This window comes from Gasterosteus aculeatus, chromosome 8 (assembly GCF_964276395.1).
Source record: "Gasterosteus aculeatus chromosome 8, fGasAcu3.hap1.1, whole genome shotgun sequence".
NCBI classification, from domain to species: domain Eukaryota; kingdom Metazoa; phylum Chordata; class Actinopteri; order Perciformes; family Gasterosteidae; genus Gasterosteus; species Gasterosteus aculeatus.
The window spans coordinates 1042417-1065209 of NC_135695.1; the positions used below are offsets into that span (position 1 = coordinate 1042417).

The window sequence follows — 22793 nt, forward strand, 5'->3', positions numbered from 1 at the left end:
ATAAATATTTATTTTGAACATACGAGTTCCTCTCACCTCCTTGTATTGTCATGAAGCCGGCAGCTGTTTTCAGCTGTTGCACTTGGAAAAACTCAAAGTGAACACTTCCCCGTCCAGCAGTAGACAATAGACAAGAAAACAAAATGAAGTAGCCACCAGCTCAAGAGGCACATATTTTCCCTCGGATATCACTTGCATAACTTGGCAGTTTGTGTGTTCACATAAAAATGAGGGCAAAGCCTTTATAGAGCAGGTGAACCCTCATGACATCTAAACACTCCCTGCCAGCTCTCTGCAGCGCAGATAGTCGTACAATAGGACTGTATATCCCTCAGACGTGATATAGAGATTAGGGTAACATAGATTATCTTGGTTTGACGAACTACCAACCTATAACTGAGCCCTTGCCAATATTTTGCATTATAATAGGACTCCGGGAGAAATAATGTTTCTAATGCACTAGGAAAATAAAGTAAGTAATCAACCCTATTGTCGTGCCTTCCCTTAAAAATGTTAATTTTTTTTACAAATAGACTCTTCAAAATTTGTCATCAATCATTAATGCGTACATCCTCCTTCTGGACTTAAAATGCTTTTTGTACATCCGGTTGGAATTTGGTAACGTTTGACAAACATTGAAGACTTGAGTTGGCACAGCCATCTTTTCTTTATTTACTCGGGATAAATGCAGTGTCCATCCATCACATGAGCCTCTTTTTCACACGCACATTACTGCACATATATGCCTCCTTATACATACATACACCTTGTGTTTGTGTGTAATACAACAATCTTGTCTTGACTAGACACAATTTTGAATCACAACTCATCTTGAATTATCGCTTAGCTCTTATATTGATATTAAGAACACCATTCAAAAAAACAACTATTGTGATTATTTACTAATGAAAACCTAGTTGTAAACAAAATCCTAGGATTTCACAAGATTGGATTAAATCGAAGGCAGCATGGAGACATGTTTTAGCACAGTGGAATAGATCAGCTGGCAGTAAATGTCAGTGTGTATGTGGAGGATTAAAAGCGTCCTGCTGATGAAACCGACTGAGATCTTGCTTGGTACAATGCATATGGAGACCATTCCCATGTGAGATAGCGCAGGTTAAAGCTAATTAACCCACCTCAACTTTAGCTCCAGAGCAAATAAATACAACTTACTCACAATCTGAATATGGACACCATTTCCTTGTTCTCAGCCACTTGTTTGTCTTTTCCCGACCTAGAAGATGGTCATCAACAAGATGCAAGAAACTTTCTAATTCAGACCCATATAGTTACTTTTCCTTTGCCCTCCGCTTTCCTTCCCCAGCCTTCACTGGAGCTAGGTAATTCTCACTTGACAAACACTGGTCAGGTCAGAAGTAATCCCGGCCAAAGAATGAAAAGCATGATGCTTCTCTGCTCGTGTGTGTGCGTGTGAATTTGTTGTTGCAGCCAGAGTGGCTGCTGTGATTTCAGTTCTCAAGTGTGTAAGTCCTTGAGCAAATAGCCGCAGGAAGGAAAATAAGTTGTAATTCTGTAGCACCGAGCATCACAGTATGTGTGGAGAGGAGCTATCTGTGTTTGGGCACGGCGTAGGTTCAATGTTTGGTTAAAAACGGACTTATAACCAAACTATAAATCAAGTCTTATAATTGATATTCACTCATTAAGAGCAAGGAATTGGTGGTTTGAGTTTGTCCACTGGCTATGTTTCCAGCCAGCATTACAGTACACATATGCATAAAGAAATCACAGAAAACTGCTCCTTAATGTCTCCTTAACCTCCATCAATACTAATTAGATCAATACCATTTGAAATCGACAGAAGATATTATACGGTACCCTGACAACTAAACAACAAATAAAATGAATTCATGCATGTGGAGGGTGAGTGTGTGCAATTAGGAGGGGGGAGATATGAGGAAGAGAGCTAACTGCAAGCTACGCTACTGATCAGACGGCAGGCTGTGTTTGTTCCTCACATAGTTAAACCTCTGTCTGTAGGTAACTATATGTGCGTAGGGACCGATGTATTGGTTAGTAGATAATAAATCAAAAGAAAGATGGAAAGACTCAAAGCAAACCAGATCTCATTCGCCACAGTGAGATAAGATAGCGGTTAACTTTATCACGTCACACAGTTCGTGAACATGCTAATCTAACTTCGGTTTAGACATAGCCTTACTGTACGTTGATAGGGTTTGCTGTTCCCTAGAGTGTGGTTTAACTTGTGTCCACTCGGTCCTTTGTTGCAGTGATTGGGGATCTGTTGGGTTTCTTAGTGGCGCAAAACTTCTCTCGGTGAGCTGCTTGGGCCGGAAGTGAGTACTGGGGAGATGGACGTCTCTGGAGTGGTTACTAAATGGGTCCCAGCGACTATGTTTGGTCTAGAATGCATTGGGTTAGAGAGGTTTAATCGCTGAAAGCCGGAATCCATAATCCTATTATCGACGGCAGTCGATTCGGAAAGGTTGATTTGAGGAGATAGTCTTTAACCTTGCATCGATGCAAGTTTCAAGAGGAGGGAGCTGCAGTCCACAGCCGAGGGACCTCTGTGGTGTCTGTGACTTGACCAATTGGATCTCAGAGCTGTTTCACCAAGAAAGAGAATTCACACCTACAGTGTGAAGACAAATTACTTGAGGGGGTGCACTCAACAACAGGTGGAGTAACGTGTTTTTGTTGAAGACGACCTAGAGAGTCACGTGTGGAAGTCGTTGGTATGTTAATTTATTTATCATAGACTTTATTGCCTCGTGCATCGCCACTGTTGCGATGTGTGAAAAGGCACGCAAGGGGCTCTTGCGTCTGCGTGTCCTTGGGTCTCTCTGAAAACACAGAAGCATAAACTAGGCTTAAGGCTTTTGTGCCCACTTGGTGTAATTGATTGCATGAAAGTGCAGATTGCCTGTTGTGGAAACTGAAAATGGCAAATTACGCTTTTCCGTTTCAAGCATTCACAGGAAAGTCGGAACTTCGCATGAGACGTAAGAGATGCGTAATGTGGGACTAAATATGTATTCCGCCGTATATACACAAGCCGCCCGTGAAGCGCGCCTCCGTTGTGCTGCAACTAATATTTAACCACTTATCACGAACAAGGGGAAAACAAGGGATATATAAGTGAGAACTACAACCTACCACCACAGGGGGAGGGGATTCGTTTTTGTATGCAATGTAAATGCTCCAACATAAATCTTTTTAGTGTTTCCATTGTTGGTTTTATACTTTTCCAGCTCTGGATAGCTGTAACACTTCTTTCTGAATGATTTCGTATCAATATGTTACGAGCGTTATGATGAGTAGAAACTAATCAAACTCAAACACTTTTCGCTTTCACCATTACATACATTATGTACACACATAAAAGCTGTAGTCAAGAGACCAAACAATTGAGACCCTTAAAGTTGGCTTTGTATGTTGGTGTATACCAAGAATAAGTTGAATGTGGACTTTAAAAAAATATTTGGTCATAGCAAGTAAGGTGTCAATTTTTAAAGATCATGTCACAATCAGCGGTATTAGAAGTGATGCACTCCACAGCCATATGGTAGAAAGGGCGTACAAGTATTGTTTTTTATCCTTGTAGTGGCTAACGTTAGCATACGTTAGAAGGACCCCATGTGGCTGAAATTAGTGAGTCAATTCTCTGTCTGAATGTGCTGATGTTAAACTACATTTTAGCTAAATTTAAATGAAGGGTCATATTACATGATTAAAACCATTTAAAGGAGTAAATAGGTCTCATCATACCTCACCAAACGTGTTATATAAGAACATGATAGTGGTTCTCTCCAAAGCGGCTTATTCTCTCTGTCCATATTTGTGCGTCCATCTTTATTTTATTACCCATCTAAAAGGACAGTATGTGTTGAGCTATCTTTGACTTTACTTCCTTAGCATGTTTTTCTAGAATGGCACTTTATATTCTAAATGACCTCTCCATTTCCCCTCTCGCAGCTCCTTCCACAATCCTCTTCTCACATTGTCATCTCCCTCTCACGCTCCTTGTCCTCTCTGCCGTCCCACTAAAATGTCTTGGTTTACTCTCACTCACCATGATGCCGTCCTGCCTACAGGCTAATAGTGTTGCCGTGCTAAGAAAGGAAGCTGCTTACCCATTCAAAGTGGCACACACACAAACACTCCCTGTGGGAGTGTGTATCCCTCTCATCTTTTTGTAAAGTACCACAGCCATCTCTCATCCAGCCAAGCTTTGCCAAATTATCTCTTTTAAAAAAAAACATTTTTTTTACTAGAAGACATTAGTACAAACCAAATCACGTTTTGTTGTTATTGCTTGATTTTTACTTTAATTACCCTGTAAATATTAATATGTGATATATAGCTTGAGTGTCAGTATAACCACTCAGAAATCCTCCCCACCCCCTAATCTGGCAGAAGGAGGTAATCTATACTCACGGGCCACTTTAATAGTTTCACCTTGCTAGTAAAAGGTTGGACCTTTTTTTGCCTTCAGAGCTGCCTCAATTCTTGGTGTGATGCTTTCAAGAATCTGTTGGAAACATTCCTCACAGATGTTAGTCCATTTTGACATGCATCCCGCAGTTAATGCTGATTTATCGGCTGCACGGCTCTATGATGCAAATCTCCTGTTCCAGCACATCCCAAAGGTGCTCCATTGGACCTAGTGGAGTACAGTGAACTCATTGTCATGTTCAAGAAAACAGTTTGAGATGATATGAGCTTTGTGACATGGTGCATTATCATGATGAAAGTAGCCATCAGCAGATGGTACACTGTGGTCACAAAGGGATGTCACGTACTCAGGCTAGCCCGTCTGAAACCATCCACGTTCAAAGTCACTTAAATCCTCTTGCTGAGTTTTAACTTCCGCACGTTGTCTTGACCACGTCTACATGCCTAAATGGTTAGCAATTTGTGTTAACAAGCAATTGAGTTGGTGTACCTAATAAAATATCTGGTTTGTGTATACCAGCCCTGAAACACCCCTGACTTGCTGCAGTATCCTGTTTGTTAAGCTTGACTTTGATCTGTTCTACCTCCTTACAGTGTGTATTATTTATTGTACTTGATGACATCCTCATTAGCACACAGCACACCAGCAGTTCATTTCATCACCCACTGTGAGATATTATGAAGACAATCTGATCGCTTTAATGAAAACCTTCCACACACACATTCCCTATTCCCCGTACGTTTGCGATAGGACCTTATCACTGTCTCTCTGGTTGTATTATTTAAATGGTCATACAATTTGTGTAGCGTCTGTTTACTTTCTAAAGATGAGCATTGCCTTTCAAATGCAAATGAGGACAAATCACAAATATATACAGCAGCGGTCTTCATGAATGCATGAGTTTGTGTATTGAAAGGACCAAATGACTTTTGACCTTTTGAGTTGAGTGTATGTGTAGTGACAAAGACTCCAAAATGGCAGTCTCTGCAAACAGTGTGTTTATCTGTATTGGGTTTAAGGTGACTGGTAAAATTGTGTGTAATACAAATAAGTAAGAGTGCTTGTGGTGGCACGAAGGCTCCATGGCGAGCTAGTGGCAACTGCAATCTGAAATGAGTGCGGGCCGGCACACCTTTAGCAGAAAACAAAGCACAACAAAGCACCGTAAACTATGGGGGCCGTTTAGGACGGTTTAGATTTCATGTATACACACACTAGTGAGATTACTCATATGGATACAGGTGAAACGCTTGCATATGTATCATATAGGCTTAGGCTGGAAAACTCAAAAAACAGCATTTAAACTCGAAGCGTTTAATAACAAGTAAACAGCTGCTTGCAAAACAATATTATTGAAGTTCAGAATTCAGACAAAATCAATAACAACAATTCAGTAACAACCTGATACTTTAAATATATCTGTAATAGTTTTTTTTCTCGTAACTATTCATTATCAATAAAACTGCTCATTTGTCTTTACTCATTATTTAGTAACAACTGGATGAACAGACCAAGAAAAAATGTGGCTTTCCTTAAAATATTGTTTTTTTGCCTTTATTATGAATGAACAGGAACAAAAAAAACCTGTATTGTATAAATAGACAACTCCAAACTGTTTATTGGTCTTTAGAAACCTTTTTGACCAAATTTGGTCCACGCATACCACTGGCATTTAGTCAAAAACACACAGAGCATAGATGAGCCCAACAAAAGGGCAAAGTTGTTGAGATGTCGCATACTCGCTGGACACCAAACTTCTCTGGGTCTGTATTCTACAGATAAACAAGCATACATGAAGTATAATGCAGAATCAATTTTTCTTGTTGGTCCCCACGATTTTGGTCACAGTTCAAACGTAATTTCGAACCCCTGCTATACCACATTCCCAAACTACTTGTTGATTACCTGTTCATCACAGCTGTCTAGAAGGATCCTCATGTCCTTCCCAAGTGTTCTGCTGTGTGATCTGTACAGCCTAAAAGGTGCGATGAGTGAGCATCAGAAGATGCCAGGAAGGTCTGCATCAGGTCCACTCGTGTGGCAAAATAATATATATATTAACCCATCAGAAATTAAGGAAAAATACAGGTTTTGGAGTCTCACTAGTAACAAAAAGCAATGTGGTGCTTGTCTCCTTCCTTACCTGTACGTATCTAATGCACATCGGGCGTACACGCGGGTAACTGAAGCCAAGCCAGTTAAGTAGTGGTTGGTTTGTGCTAGCTAATCTAAGGCTAACTTAAGTCTAGCTAACACAAACCGACCAATACGGCGATATAGAGTATGCTTAGAACGTAGTACCGTTAGCTTTAGTACTAACTAAAGCAAAACTGCAAGGCGGTGATCATTATCATTAAATGAATACACATGAAGGTGTGTGTGTACTAACATATACGCACGCACACTGGCCTTAGTTACCTCAAAAGATGTCCAAATAACTACTAATAACTATATATATATATATATATATAAAACTAACTATACTATAACTATATATATATATATATATAACTAACTATACTATAACTATATATATAACTATATATAGACACTTTCATTTGTGTTGTATTGTCACTATATCCGTGTCTTTTCTTGCAAAACAGAAGTTCTATACTCAATACCAGTCTCAAAACTGGTGGCCGACAGAGCCACTCCCACTGATTCCCAATGAGCATCGAGATGATCGGCTACACAACGTGTCACTTTGTTACAAAGTTGTTATCTGCTCGTTTCTGCGCACATCTGCTCTTTTTACTGAGAATCATTGATAAGATCAAATTTATCCCTTCTATAAATGAAGACAGTCTTTGATTTAGGAACTGTAACTATGCTGTTGTGGTTTAGCCCTTCTGAGGCCTAGCATTACTAAATTCCTTTTTATTGTTCGGTCACAGCAGGCAGCGCCAAACACAGAGCGTCTTTCTTTGCCTCAGGAGAATATTGGACTTGAGTGGCATTCATCAGATCGTCAAAATCTAACTGTTGCATGTGTCAATAGCCTATCTTCTCCTTTTTTGAAGGGGGGCTTCATATTTCACAGTCACCAAGTCTTTGGTGGAACATTAAGCCATAATTAAATCATATTTAATATACTGAATTTGTATTCAGATCGATGTGCGGTTAAACACTGCCGTTGTGGAACTTTGTCTACGGGTTCTGAAACACGAGGAGATCTCCATAAGTCATTCATCATTTAGAACCCTTTATGGCCATCATTACGTTTCCTATCACTGTCTTTTTCCTGGTGTGCTTGTTTATCCAGTTACATTATCTTTCACTTCAACTTCCCCTTCATTTGTCCGTCTGAACTTGCTTTCCATTCCAGCGCTGCTGCAGTGCATCAGCAATGGTGTTTCTCCTCTCTTCCATTTTATGCTCGCTGTCTTGAGAGTCAAAAGAACAGCGAGAGAGACAGAGAGAAAGAGAGGATTATAGTACACAGACCATGACAGTGAGAAATAGAAGTATATTTCTGGTCGTCCAGCGGCCTCTCTCTGGTTGGACAGAGATAGTGGGGATAAAAGCTGGATTCTTAGATCAGGGTTCACCTTAATATTGTCATCGCGGGGAGCTTAGAGGCCGAACAGCCGTATCGCTGCCTCAGTGGTCACGCCTGTGATCCTTAGAAGTAGACATGTATGCTCCATCCTACGCGGGAGGGGCCAGGTCTCATAGAAACTGAAAGGTTGATAAATATAATCTACACTATGACACCAAAGACCTTGAAATCACAAAATGGTTGGATTGAGTCCTGCTGGAAAAAGCACTGGCATGTTGAGCAGATTATTCTCCATGATCAACTACAGCAAGGGTTGAAAAGCTGGAGGAGGTGACCTACGAACTGCATTTTGTCTCTTTGCATAGAGGTTTTTCTTTTCTCTGCTCTTAATAGTATGTAAAAGAAATTGGTTTAAGCATTTCGCGTCTTTTATTTGAAGAATGAAGTAGAAATTCCAACAATAAATGGATGTTTGACTAGATTTAGCAATTTTAACAATATTCAACTAACGAATACAATGGTTTCTTATTTTCAAAATAGTATTCCACATTCATTGTCACAATTGTGCCAACACATCAACAAATCCTTTTACACTATGTGTATTAATAGTGTTACATTAATCAGACACTGTCGTTTTTAAAGAATTTACTCTAACCTAGTACCAAGGAGGAACACTCATAGGCTCTGAAGGTCTGTACTTCCTCACACTCATGTTTGTCAATCAGAAGTAATAATGAGTTTTGTCTAGGCATAGTGTTTTTTCATAATCATAGCTATGAAACAATAGGAGGTCTGTGTGTCATTATGATCAGCAGTCATTATACAGCAAACAACCAATGGATTGTGGGAGCAGAGAGGTTTGGGTATAAGGGGCTTCACATGGGAGATGTATCTTATCATTTAGGGCGGCTCTACTACCTCATCTACTCACTATTATTGAAGGAGCCAAGTGCACGCAAATCTGTAAATCGTGTCTTCTGTACTGCTGCATTATCAAGGCTAACAGAGCAGATCAGTACTCGGTGAGAGAGCCAACTGGTACATGTACCATTTAACAATACCAGCTACTGCTCCTGTATTTTGGTGTGTTTCTGTCTATGTGGACTAAATACCCTCCTAAGGAAATAACTAAGGTTTACAGGTATTGGAACCCAAAAGCACAACTCTGAGACAGAAATACAATCAAAGTTATTTACTAATTCAGTAAGGGTCAAAACTGGGAAATAAGTCCAACAGGCAAACAAATCCAGAGGAGCAGGTAGGGAATCCGTAAACGAGAATAGGTGAGGTTCAGAACCAGGATGCCAATCAGACAGGTGAACAAATCCAAAAAGGGGCAGGCGGAGAGTTTGTGGTCAAAAAGGCCGGCTAAGTCAGAACGAAATATCAGGTTAATCGGGAAACACTGGAAAACTTGGCATACACACAAGACAATCTGGCAGAGGGCAAGTGTGGGGACCTAAATAGTGAGGGACTAATGAGGGGATGGGCCGCAGGTGGGACGGGCACGAGGACCAGGTGAAGAGAATGAGATGATTTCTTGTTGATGACAGGGTCTGGAATGACAGTAGAGTTAATTGACAAGCAGGCAGGTGGGAGAAAAACTAACAAGACGGAGAATTCGTGAAAATAACAGATACAGTACAGTGTCTCAATAATGTGTTATTTCATGTTTTTAATCTTCTAATCAAAATGAAGATAATTAAGCTAAAAAACTATCATTGTGAAGTCTTCAGATTTGTCAAATGAAACATTCAATGCATTTAGTTTGTTTGTGTGTGAGAGTGTGTAGCCCTGTGCGCCACCATTGTAGGCCAACTTATCATTCTTTTTGTGATTGTCAGCCCATCGCTGTAGCCAAATTGAATCAATTAAAATCTTTCTAGTAGATGTTTGCTGTTCCACGCGATGAGGAACACAAATAAATAACTAAGCCAAGTGAAGGGAATAGAAAGAGAAATGAACTTAATTATACAATCTGGCGTGCAACGTGCCTGAAAGCTGCTGCCAGTCCGATTTGTTTGACTGGGTGTGTATGTGTGCCGATGCATATGTTATATTTCTTTATGAAGAGGTCTACACAAACCATATTGAATAGTGCATGTTTATATTTGTGGAGCACCTAGGAGTGCGTTTGTAGGGTGGGACAAAAAACTGTAACCTAATGACTAGATACAGTACATTTGATTCTGTATAACTGTGTGTGTGCGTCTACATTAAAAAAATCCAGTTTATATTTATTCTTAACATTATAATGTCTGCTCCATTATCTTAAGAAGAAGGTTTATTTGTATCTTTTTAGCTTCAGATTCTGAATATGACCTACACAAAACTGGTATTGATAAAAAATTGAATATAATATATTTACCTTGCTTCTTATCTTTCATTCAAACAGCCCGTTCTGATGGGGAGGTAAAAGCATCGTTTCACCCTATTCAAAGAATACAGACCCCATCGACAAAAAAGTTTCATGTCATAGAATGCAAACTTAGCTTCTCTTATTTTCAAACTCAGCACAGCTGATGATAGCTGAGTGCTAGCGTTCATATTATTCCATATTGTATTGATAGCATATGTCCCTGCTTTCTGCCAACTGTTAGGAGTGTGTGGCTGAGTGGGAGCTCCCATTTAAATACACAGGATGATGGCTCACCATACAGGTTTCTTCACAGACTAGTGGTAACATCATGCCTCTCTGCAGCCCATTACAGGAGCATGTCTTCCCCCTGAGGCTCTTCTCCTGTCTCGCCACGTATGTGGCCTGAATGCATCCCTGTGGAAATGAACTGTAGTGTTGACTGACACTGGCTTATGAACTCTCCACTTAGTGGGCCGACTGTGAGAGTAAGAACATGCAGTCGGCGGGTGAGGGAATATGTGAGGCGGAAGGTTTGTGAGTGGGGTTGGTGGCTGGGTGTGGAGGACTCCCTGTATGCCTGTAGCAGGTAATGGAGCTGTTAACATGGAAATCAGAGGGATGGGTAGGGGGCAGTGGAGGCAGTGGTGGACATGAAATTGCTCTAAAAGAGCAGAGCTCTCCTTTGGGTACATTTGAAGAGCCTTGTCTCGTTGGACATGCACATCTTGCTGGCCCTGGATCTGAGCGGGGGGATCTGAGAGGTTTTACTGGACAGGGGAAATAGATGGAGGTGTTGATGGAGTAAGACTGATGCTGGGATGGAGAGGAAGGACTTTCATATATAGTTACGTTATATGTTATATGTAATTCATGCTAATGTTTTAAATCAGCCCAGATAAAGCATGTTTTATTATTTGTAATACGTGCTGCATTACGTTGCTGTTTATGGTAGTTTAAGGATTATTGATAGTATTTTGGACACATCTGGGCACACAATACGGCTAAAAAGTGTGTTAGGTTGTTAAGGCTCCAAGAATAACATTTATTTGAAAGAGAAAAATTAGGTCAATGCCAAAATAATTATACTGTAAACATCCGTTCAACTCTGATCTTACTGACATTTTCAATATACTGTATTAATTTGTGTTCTTTAAACCCGTTTGATAGTCTGACTGCACACAAGTGTATTTTTGTATGAACTAAAAGAGTTTCTATTTGACTAGGGTCACAAAATTCTAGAATTTTTTTTTGTTGGAAACTTTTCATGTGAATTAACAGGAATTAACTGAACTGTAAATATTTGGTTAGTTTTATGTCATATATGACCAAAGCATAAGCAGACATGCATGCAAACATTTCGAATACACATTTTAATATTTAATTAATCCATATGTGAGTTGAACATTTGATAATTTTTTCTGTGGAACAACAAAATCATTAACGCTGAAAAAACGTTGCCAAAACCTATGATCACCCCCCCACACACACACAAAAAGCTTCATTTTCTGATGTGCGCTCTTTGTCCTGCTGGTGGGAGCATGTGCATGCACGTGTCCGCATGTATCAGCAGAGACTTTCTTGGGGTGGCGGTTTGCTCCCCCCTATTGAATGGTAGGGGAAACACTAGAGGTGGTGGTGTACTGTAATGTGGGAATACATACATCCTACTCACACTGCTGTAAAAAAGTTAGCCTACTGTATACACATGAACTTATTGTTTATTGTAAGCTATTATTTCACTAGTGTTCAGGTGTAGATGATTTTATTGTGAATGAGAGGAAGGAGAAAAAGGAGTTTGGAGTGAGAATAAAGTTGCTGTCACCTTGGCGCAGGAACTGACCACCGTGGTTATTGTTTTATTACTAACATGATGTACAGGCGTACCATATACCCCGAATACATGAAAATGCGCTTCATATACAAGGTAATGAGAAAAACGTTCCAAAACAACACGTTTTATGTTAACGTCAATATTCCCAGTTATCTGCATCCAGGGTCCAGCTGAGCTAGGCTTGTTCTCAATTACATTTAAGTTCCTTATTATATGCTTTTGCAAAAAGCTTTCGCAAAAACATTTCCCCAAATTCCTAAGCTAATCCTACATGGAAAGTTTCTGAAAATTTACCTGAAACTTTCTGCCCTTTCGCAACCATATTTGTAAGTAAGTTATAATTTAGGCAGGATCATAGTTTTATATACACGCATGTGTCTCTCCAAAAGGAGCCCCTCTGCAATACAGTTAGTGTATTGCTATTTATTGAAGTAATTACCAAACAGCGAGGCTTGTTTGTTTTCCCTTGTACAAAAGAAGATATTGGCAGCTTGAAAAGAACATTTTTGAAATTAGTAAATAAAATGTATAGTTTAGTAGTGCAGTCTCAGATGGTGTGCATGTTTTTTCATTTTTTGAGGGATAACTCACTGATACATACTATGAATATATTATTTTCCTCCAAATGACAAAAAGTTCCCAGTCTCATTCCCAGCTGTCCCTACTCTTTAAACTAAGGCTCTCATGGTTCCCCTCTATTGTGAGTTTTGGACCTTTGAACGGCCCTGTTTCTGAAATCGGTGAGTTTTTAGCTAACATAAATCTATTGATTGAAATGATGACGTAATGATTTTAACTGATTCAGTGGAATTAAACTAAACTCCTCACCTTTCGAGGTAAATACTGTTTTAATTATAAAAGTTAGGATGGTCTTAACTAGAGTGGATAAGAGGACGCTTACGCCGGTGAATTGTCCCATCCTCCATTGTTTTTTGGGAAATAACATTGAGCCTTAACTAATGAGTCATGTTGTTAATCGATTGACATTGGAGTTAGTTGAAAGAAATAGAGAAACTAAAAAGTGTCTGAATGGGTTGGAGTTAAATGCTGAGGGACACTAACCAACGGTCAGCTTTGATTAGTTAGCAGCGAGAACACGTTTTCATATCCGTTTGACCTCTCTCATCCAACAATATTGACCTCATGGTGACAATATAGAAATAAAATGAATAACTTCTAATAATTAAATAGCTGAATAGTTAGCGAACCTCCTCTGATACTACTGAACACCATAGTAATAGCATTACATAGAGAAAACTAATTTATGTCTAATTAATATTCATCAACTCCCTTCTCTGTCCTGTCCTACTTTTGCTCTTTTTTTCACAAACATTAAATTGTAAAAACATTTTAATTTCGAATGAACCCCTCTGGTTAGGACATTAATATCAATAAAAAGAAGGATACAACTGACATCTCTGCTCTCCATCTTGTGCAGGATTCCTGAGTACAGGGGACCAGGCTGCCAAAGGGAATTATGGCTTGTTGGACTTGATCCAGGCTCTGCGTTGGACCAGTGAGAACATTGCCGCCTTTGGTGGGGACCCGTTGCGTATCACTGTGTTTGGCTCTGGTGCTGGGGCTTCCTGTGTCAACCTGCTTACACTGTCTCACTACTCTGAAGGCAACCGGTGGAGCAACTCAACCAAAGGTAAAAATGAGTCACCACGTAGTTCACTTCATGAATATTTTAAGTTTGCATACATTTCCATGTGTGTGTGTGCGGCAGTATTGTCCAACTCATGTGTCCTTGGTGCAAAGGAAACCCAACATTTTAGCTTTGCTGATGATTTTTAAATGATTTGTTTGTTTTAGCTATACATGTGTTAACTCCTGAACCCCAAGCAGTTTTGGGGCGCCCTTTTGCCTCTGTCACATCACTGCAAAATATCTAATCAGAGCTAGATGTAAAATATATTACATGCAATATAAGTGCAGTATAAAAGTTTCGTGGCCATAAATCATGACAAAAATAACAAAATTCTAAGGATAAAGTTCAATGGAATCTTAACATCAAACATTTTTCCAGTGTTACAATATTGAGAAGAAAGTGACGGCTTAGAGTGCTCTACCCATTTTTATAGCTTCTCATCTCTGCTCTGTCTTCAGCGGCTTGCAGTTGAGACATGTAGACTTTTAAGATGTTTTTAAGGTAATACCACAAATTTTTGTTTTGGTCGCATTTCCAGAAAGTTTCATCCAACAAATTCTTCAAGGACTGGCACCTGTAGATGATAAATGCTGTGGTTTCTGCAGTTTAAAATCCCGGCAGAAATTGTTAGCGTTGCCCACCCTGAATACGGCAATATCCTTAACATTTCTCCCAGACAAACCTTCCCAAAGTTATGGGAAAACAAACACCAAGCACACAAATCATATCAATCCTAAACGAGTTCAGTATCAAGCATCATTTTATACTAGCATTTGGATTCTGAGTGGCTATGGGAGCTGGTGCTCTTCTCCACGTAGGTCAGGGGTGGCCATCTTTCAGAATAAAATAGTTTGTCACATGTACAGGTACATAACAGCAACATAATCAATTCTTATTGAAAAGATTCGTAAATGAAGTGCTTTAAGTACAAGTGCATTAGTGTTTTTATGCACTTGCGTTTTTACTGTTAGTGACGGATGTTACCGTGCAAAACATAACATTTCAGATTGATTAACGAACAGATAACTTGGTAACACTTATCAGAAGGATGGTACTGAGATCTTGATTTCAGTAAGGACATGTCAAGGTGTGGGTTCATGTCCTGTTTAATGTTGTAGTTTCAGCCTCTTATGTCCCTGGGTTAACTTCACTTCCTGCCCTGCTCTGTTTTGCCTAGTGATTGTGATTGTCTGACATGTCCCCAATTGTACACAGCAGGAAACAATCACCTGCACCTCCCCAGTGTAGTTAAACCAGGTGTGTCCCTTGTTGGTTCTTTATTATTGTTGGTGAGTCTTTTTACATGTCCCTGCGGTTTATACTGTAGGAATAAAGGGGTAGGGGTAGGGTTAGGGTTAGCGCTATTGTTTTTGGAAAAGTGACAGGTTTGAGCCCTGATTCCCAGCTGACAAACCTGGCAGAGGCTTGATGTGAGCATATAGCGGGCTCACCTCTCCTTGAAGATTATCATTCAGCGCATTCAAATGCTTTGATATGTCAACCAAAAAAAGCCTGATTTGGCAGCCGTACAGGATTAGACGTTTTTTCAATTGGTTGTCCCTACTCACCCCCCCAAAAAATGTCCAATTTCCACTTTGAGAGAGGAAAATCGCTGCAGTGTGGACCCCCGACTTAGCCACCTGCAATAGCCACCATTGTTATGATATATTACGTCACCATATTCAGCCTGTATGTTGCGCAACAACTGCTGAAATTGTCTGTGAATAGAATATGTTGCCTTTTTCACTGGTTTCATAACATCATCACATTTGAGATGTTTGGTGCAGAGAGCCTGCAGGTGAATGATACAGTGAAGTTTAATAGCGTCACCTGCGTGAAGAAGCTGTTGCGATGCCAGAGCAGCTTGGAGTTGCTTCACTTTTTCAGCGCGATCACTCCCGGTTAGCTTGTCGTGTGTTGTAGCACGTTTAGTCTCGTAGTGTCTCTTTACGTTGAAATGCTTTTGCTCAGGTAAACGGGGAATGCAGGTGGTCCAGCCCAAAGGGGGGATCGGTTGTTTATGTTCATATTGACAATTTGTGGCTTTAGAGGGACGCCTGGAGGGACGCCTGAAGGGACGAGCTGTCAGTGTTGCCGACTTGCTTTCTTAATAGCAACTGCAGGAGCTGGTTTCTCAAAAGGACCCACTCTTTCTTTAACTAACTACAACACACAACTGTCATAACGATTCAAAGAGTATTTTCACCTGGAGAAACAAACAAACTACCTAAAGCGAAACACTGCTAAAACGAACCTGTTATAAGCATGCTTAGTGTGAATGCACCATGTCTAATAACAGGCAATTGGAGAAATTCCAATACAAATTCTCTGTAATGTTCTAAATTATTAATTATTATTAATGTTATTGTTAATTAATAAAATTAATCTGAGAATCTGGTATAACAATAAGTAAAAGGGAAACTATTTGTAATTGCTCTGTTGCAGAGCACTGGGTGATGCTCATCAATGAAATTAAACTCCTCAAATCATAGGGTGGTTTTTATGTAATAACAAAGATGACAGACTAACAACATGTTGCTTTGTTTCCTGCTCCTCTGTTTTTCTCTCCAGGGTTGTTCCAGAGGGCCATCGCCCAGAGCGGAACAGCTCTGTCTAGCTGGGCGGTCAGTTTTCAGCCAGCCAAGTATGCCCGGATCCTGGCCCGTAAGGTGGGCTGTAACTTAGAGGACACTGTGGAGTTAGTTGGGTGCCTTCAGAGGAAACATTACAAGGAGCTGGTCGACCAAGACATCCAGCCAGCCCGCTACCACATTGCCTTTGGACCGGTTATTGATGGAGATGTTATACCTGATGACCCTCAGATACTCATGGAGCAAGGTACCAATTTAAATACTTAAAGACAGCGATTTATAACAATGTTTTTACCTTATATTACTTATGTACTTATAACAAACACTGTGTAACATCTTTTTAAAGGAGAGTTCCTCAACTACGATATCATGATGGGAGTTAATCAGGGCGAAGGCCTTAAATTTGTGGAGCTTATTGTGGACAACGAAAACGGCGTTCAGGCAAACGACTTTGATTACGCCGTGTCAAGCTTTGTGGATGACCTGTATGGCTACCCAGAGGGGAAAGACATTCTCCGAGAGACCATAAAGTTCATGTACACGGACTGGGCCGACAGGCACAACCCAGAGACTCGACGGAAAACATTGCTGGCCCTTTTCACCGATCACCAGTGGGTAGCACCGGCTGTCGCCACAGCTGACCTGCACTCCAGCTTTGGCTCTCCAACCTACTTCTATGCCTTTTACCACCACTGTCAGACAGAACAGGTGGGTCTCTGGCTGTCTGGGTAATGTTACATCTACTTTATGGATTGTCAATAATATGAAACGGTTTCAAGAAACTGCTGGCTTCTTCCTAATTTCATTGGAGAAAACCTTCAGTTACTGCTAACAGAGAACAGCATTATAATCCATAATCTAAGATAAAACAGATATTATGAAAAATAAGATGAATGTAATATTTATAATTGCAGCATTATATAAATCAGTGACTCATACTGTGTACATTGTGTAGCGGTAGCACCCATCCTGTTTCCCCACAAGTTAACACTGTTTCTATTGTTTGAACTCACATCTCTCAAGATGTAGAGAGATTCTGATTTGGGATTCAGCAACTTTAAATTGAACTGATTAAAGTCGTTTTGTACAGCCCCCTGCTATTCCTGTCCAGCTAACACGGACAGTTTGGGTTTACCTGCTCAGATTATTATTATTATAATCTGAGGAAACTGAGTTCATCTGAGAGGAAACTGACTTCATCCTGTTTTTTCTCAGTGACACTTCATATAGTCACTTCCGGTGGTTATGTCTGTACCTCAGTTTCCACTATGTTGAGCAGCATCCCTTTGCATCAGTCTGCGTCTTACTATTGGTATTGTATAGAATTGCACCACTTTTAAGATTTTCCTAAACTTTTTAGTTTACACATTTACTATAATGTAAATAGGTACATAATGCCACAGAGCATTCATTTTACCATTTGAAGTGGGCTTCACACATTTCTACTCCTAGTTTTATTTTGAATATTCTTATTTCAACAAGCCACAGTGCACAACATTATATTTTCTAATTCATCCACCCTTTTCTATTAGGGCCATTCCTTCTTTCTCTCTGCTCTCTCACGAATATGCTGTATATGGAATAATAAGCGTAATTTCCCAGTTAGTTAATCTTTCCATGTCTATGGTCTATGGTATACCCAATATGTGAATAAATAATGCCTTTCAGTGTCTTGTACATGTTTTAGGGATGTTAACATTAACACATTAATCCATGTAAATTTTGTGGCCGAGATTAATGCGATCAAATATTTTAACGTAACTTTGTTTACTTTCGGCACACCAGAAAACCGAAAGTAAAGTTCACCCTGGAAACGAAACCGCCGCTGGCTGCAGTCAGTTAGATCGAGGAAAGCAAGACGGTAGCTGAAGATGGAGAGAGCGTTATACATTGGAAGTAAAACAGAGGCACGACATACAGAGAACTGTGCAGAGGAATGCTACCATAGAATAGAAGTAGGGTGAGTGGCAAATGGACCACTTAAAGATGAGCACGCTGCTAGGCTAAGCTAGCTGCTAGGCTACTTCCATCTCAACATCTACCCTGCGCAGAAAACATCCTTAGTAGATATGGGGAGATTGTTGGAACTTCAAACACAGCCGTCAAATGATCGAGCGTTGATAGAACAGCAAACATGCACGAGTACACCAGGAAGAGTCTAAATCTGTCTATTCACTGTCCTAATATGTATGTAATAATACTTCTGATGTGATTCCTCTATTTCTCATAAGGTCCCACAGTGGGCAGACGCAGCACATGGAGATGAGATCCCGTATGTGTTTGGGCTGCCGATGATTGGTCCAACAGAGCTGTTTCCCTGCAACTTCTCCAAGAACGACGTGATGCTCAGCGCTGTGGTCATGACTTACTGGACAAACTTTGCCAAAACGGGGTATGAGGAACCTAGAAACGTGACTCCTGAGGGCCAATACAACTCACTTTCTGTCTATTGTGTGTTATCCTGTATATACACATACATATATACACACACACACACACACACACACACACACATATATATATATATATACACACACACACACACACACACACACACACACACACACACAGGGCTGGGCTACACTTTCTACAGGATGCGTGCTAAGGTCATTTAAAAGGATAAACCGTTTACTTTACCTTTTGCAATGTGTAGGGGAAACTATGCTTGTAAACCGCTTTATACAAGTATAATATATATGTGCAATGCTCAAGCTTTGAGGCTTTCTTTCAATCATAGGCCGTTTCCTCCTCTGAACACGGTTCGATTCCCGGATTTGCAAGTCTGCGTGTCCTTGGCACTTAAGACACTTAATAGTTCACATAGCTCCAGTGGCTTCCTTATGGGCAGGTGGCACTTTGAATGATTGCTCCTGTCATCACTGTATGAATGGGTGAATGATGACATGTAGTTGAAGTACTTTTAGTGGTTCAAAGACTTTAAGTACAGTCCATTTACCATAACAGAAATGTCAGTGGGACAGTAACATCAGAGTGGGTGGATGAAAATAGAGATAATGTCAGAAAGCAAAGTTGTAAACAAAAAAATATATACAATCAAATGTTAATAAAAATAAATCGGGAGTCTTCTCTCACTACTACAATCCAAATTAGACAGCCATGTTTTCATTATAAGGCAGTCTTACAGTCAGTATTATTACTGATGTGCCGCATGAGCTCTCTGAGGGTGCAATGCACAGAGAACGCCTATTGACAGACAAATTGTCATCTTTTAATTTTTTTTGCGATTTATCTAGATATTATACATCTACTATTTACTGTGTGTTTTGATTTGGTTCCCCCATTGAGGGAATAATAAAGAATTATTTTATTTGATCTTCTCCAAATCATACGTCTACTCCAGCAACCTAATTTACAAGCACATGCTCATAAGTATAGCATAGTTATAGTTACTATGTTATCTAAACTTTTTTTTGCGAGTTGTGCTGCAGTGGATCTTGACACCATGCGGTTAACATTACAAGACTATGAAGTAATTGATCATTCCGTAAGGTTTTCATTTACTATATATTAACATATACTAATGAACAGGAGAAGTAAATAATACTATCGTGTTTTATGGACTGTACAGCCTCTACAAATCTTCAAACACATTCTTAACAAATGGAATTGGCCTGAGGAGCAACATTCTCGATGGAACAAAATTAAAATCCCCCCCTTCCGTTTCTTGCTGCCCTAGAGCATGTAGTCATGGCAGTAATTGTTTTTGGAGAGCGTATTGTGGGGACATTAGCTTTTTCTGGGCACTGCTCAGTAGCCTGAGGGGATGAGAAAAGGCCTAATGATCTACATATATAACCCCAAATTGACATGAAATGCAGGGTACCTGGGAGATATATGCCGCCAATTTGAATTGTTAAGCGTGTTCCTGGTGAGGTCTGGCTGGCTCCATATGCCGCTCTCTGACAATGGGGCTCTCAATGGTCGGAATGGGCCTCCATAGCTCACATGGCCAGCTCTGTTCTATTCACATTAAGTGTAAGGGGGTCTTTTTAGCATAGAATCCCCTGTGGAATGTGCTCCTAAACTCTTCAGTATATACTGAATGTAAGGGTAATACAGTTCATTTGTGTGTTGATGTTGTTTTACCGTAAATTCCGGACTATAAGCCGCTACTTTTTCCCCACGCTTTGAACCCTGGGGCTTATACAACAGTGCGACTAACAAATCATTTTTTAAGGGCTAATACGCAAGAGCGAGACAGACAGGTGCAAGTTACGGGCAACCAATCTGGAAACAGAACAAAGGAAACAGAGCGGTGTAGTGCGTATACTGGGACGGGGGGCACGGACGCTACGCTACGGCCGACAGGGAATTTGAATAAGAACCAACGCAGCTTTTGGCGTGAGAAATTGGATGTGTGGGGGGAGGGTGTGACTAAAGACCGAAACGAGTGACTTGAGAGGACAATGCGTCCATTAGTAAGCCAGGATGGCTATAGTTTTGGTCATCGTTACTCCTATTTTTTTTAAATGTATGAATCAAGTATAAATATCAATATTCATTCTCAATAAGCATAACAAATTTTAAGATGGGGAAAAGCAAATAGTTTAAGCCTTTAAATAAAACTTAAAATGAGGGGAAACTCAAGGTTATTAGCAATATTAAGACCTTTTCAGCTAATAACAAAATTGTTAGAAAACTAAGCAACTGCGGGAAAATACCAGTTTTGACCCTTTTTTCATTTGATCAAGTGTGATAACTCAAACTGTTGATTTAATATAAATGCTAAGGGGGCTCATCTCAGCACTACATTTGAGTACCATCAGAATAACATTGATAACTCAGGGAGAAGCTACACTTACCCCATCATCTTTAGTTTACCTTCAGTTGTGGATTAAGTTGATCGCTCCATAGTGACAAAACCTCAACTGATTGGTAAGGAAGGATCTTAAATGGGGGTAAGGGGTATACTGTGTTGGGAATTGCCTCACACGGGGCACCATTTGTTGGGCATGACGTAGGGTCGATGTGTTGGTTAATAACTAGTGTGAAATTAAATCATTGACATCAATAGAATTATTAATAATCGCTAAGATAATTCACAAAATGAATAAATAACAGACCCCTAACAATGGACTAATAACAAACTATATAAACCAAGTCTCATAATTGATATTCACTCATTAAGAGCAAGGAATTGAAGGTTTAGGTTAGGTTGTGCTAGCATTTTTTTGCCAGGTTTATTTATTTATCAGAGACTTTATTGCCCCGTGTATCGACAATGCTGCTTTTCATCAAGGATACATTTGTCCCGTATTTTCCTCCACAACTTTGTGCACCGCTCGACCGGCAAACCGCCGTTTGTGGAGATCTCCCTCCATGAATCAGAGGCCACCCGGCGTCCTTATAGTCCACCAATGACGGCATGTAGAAGTGGTCATATTTACGGATTTTTTCCGACAAATGTTCTTCAATCTGATTCATTCTCTCATAAAAAAATCTTTGTTTTAATAATGGCGGTATTGTGCTATGAAACCGGAAATGTGAGACTCCATAAAGGATGTAGTTAGCAGACCAATCACAGCCTTGCGGGCTGCAGGAGGCTTGGGTAGCTTTTGACGCTACTCTTGAAAAATGGGACAGCGCACGCAAGGAGGTGTAAAAAGGCACGCAAGGGGCTCTTGCGTTTGCGTGTCCTTGCGTCTCTCTGAAAACGCAGAAGCATAAACTAGGCTAGAGATTGAGAGAGAGAAACAAAAAAAAGCGGCTCCCAATCAGCCGGCTCTCAGAGCCGTTTCGTTCACAACCGACACATCACTAGAAAGCACATTCCTTGCGGGGGTGGTTAGTTATGTATTGCAGCAGAAATGCAATCGAAAGTCAGCCTTGGTTTTACGCTATGGTGGAAGCCACATTGTTTCAAATACAGTTGTGCATTGTTCTTGCATACAACAGCAGATCTTGCCACTCTGCAAATTCCGTCAATATTCTTTGTCCTCCTTTACTCTTTCTGTCAGGGATCCAAACCAGCCAGTCCCCCAAGACACCAAGTTCATCCACACCAAGCCCAATCGTTTTGAAGAAGTGGCATGGACACGCTACAACCAGAAGGACCAACTCTACTTACACATTGGCCTGAAACCCCGGGTCAAAGAGCACTACCGTGCCAACAAGGTATTGTTTCATTACTGTTGTAATAGCTATCTTGGAGTGGAATACACACCCCAGCCATGATCTTTTTTTAAATAGAACATGTGTGGGGAGATGTTACATGGTTTTTCTAATTTTCTCTCCACTCCTTAGGTCAACTTGTGGTTGGAGCTGGTTCCTCACCTGCACAGCCTCAACGAGGTCACTCAGCTTATACCCACCACCACAAAGGTTAGCACTATAGTGTCTATATTTCATCCTGCTTCTTTCTTAAACTGCTATGCTTGAACAGAGTTTTAGAAAATAAGGT

General features: G+C 40.2%; 1 protein-coding gene across 4 annotated transcripts in view; it reads left to right on the plus strand.

Annotated features, from left to right (window-relative positions):
- The window catches only part of nlgn1 (neuroligin 1), a 268080-nt gene that overhangs the window by 235491 nt on the left and 9796 nt on the right, over positions 1-22793 (plus strand). For all 4 annotated transcript variants that reach the window (XM_040183287.2, XM_040183285.2, XM_040183289.2 and 1 more), the window contains 6 exon segments: positions 13569-13781; positions 16353-16619; positions 16719-17080; positions 18604-18764; positions 22351-22507; positions 22637-22714. In XM_040183287.2, the coding sequence (XP_040039221.1) occupies positions 13569-13781; positions 16353-16619; positions 16719-17080; positions 18604-18764; positions 22351-22507; positions 22637-22714 (1238 nt within the window).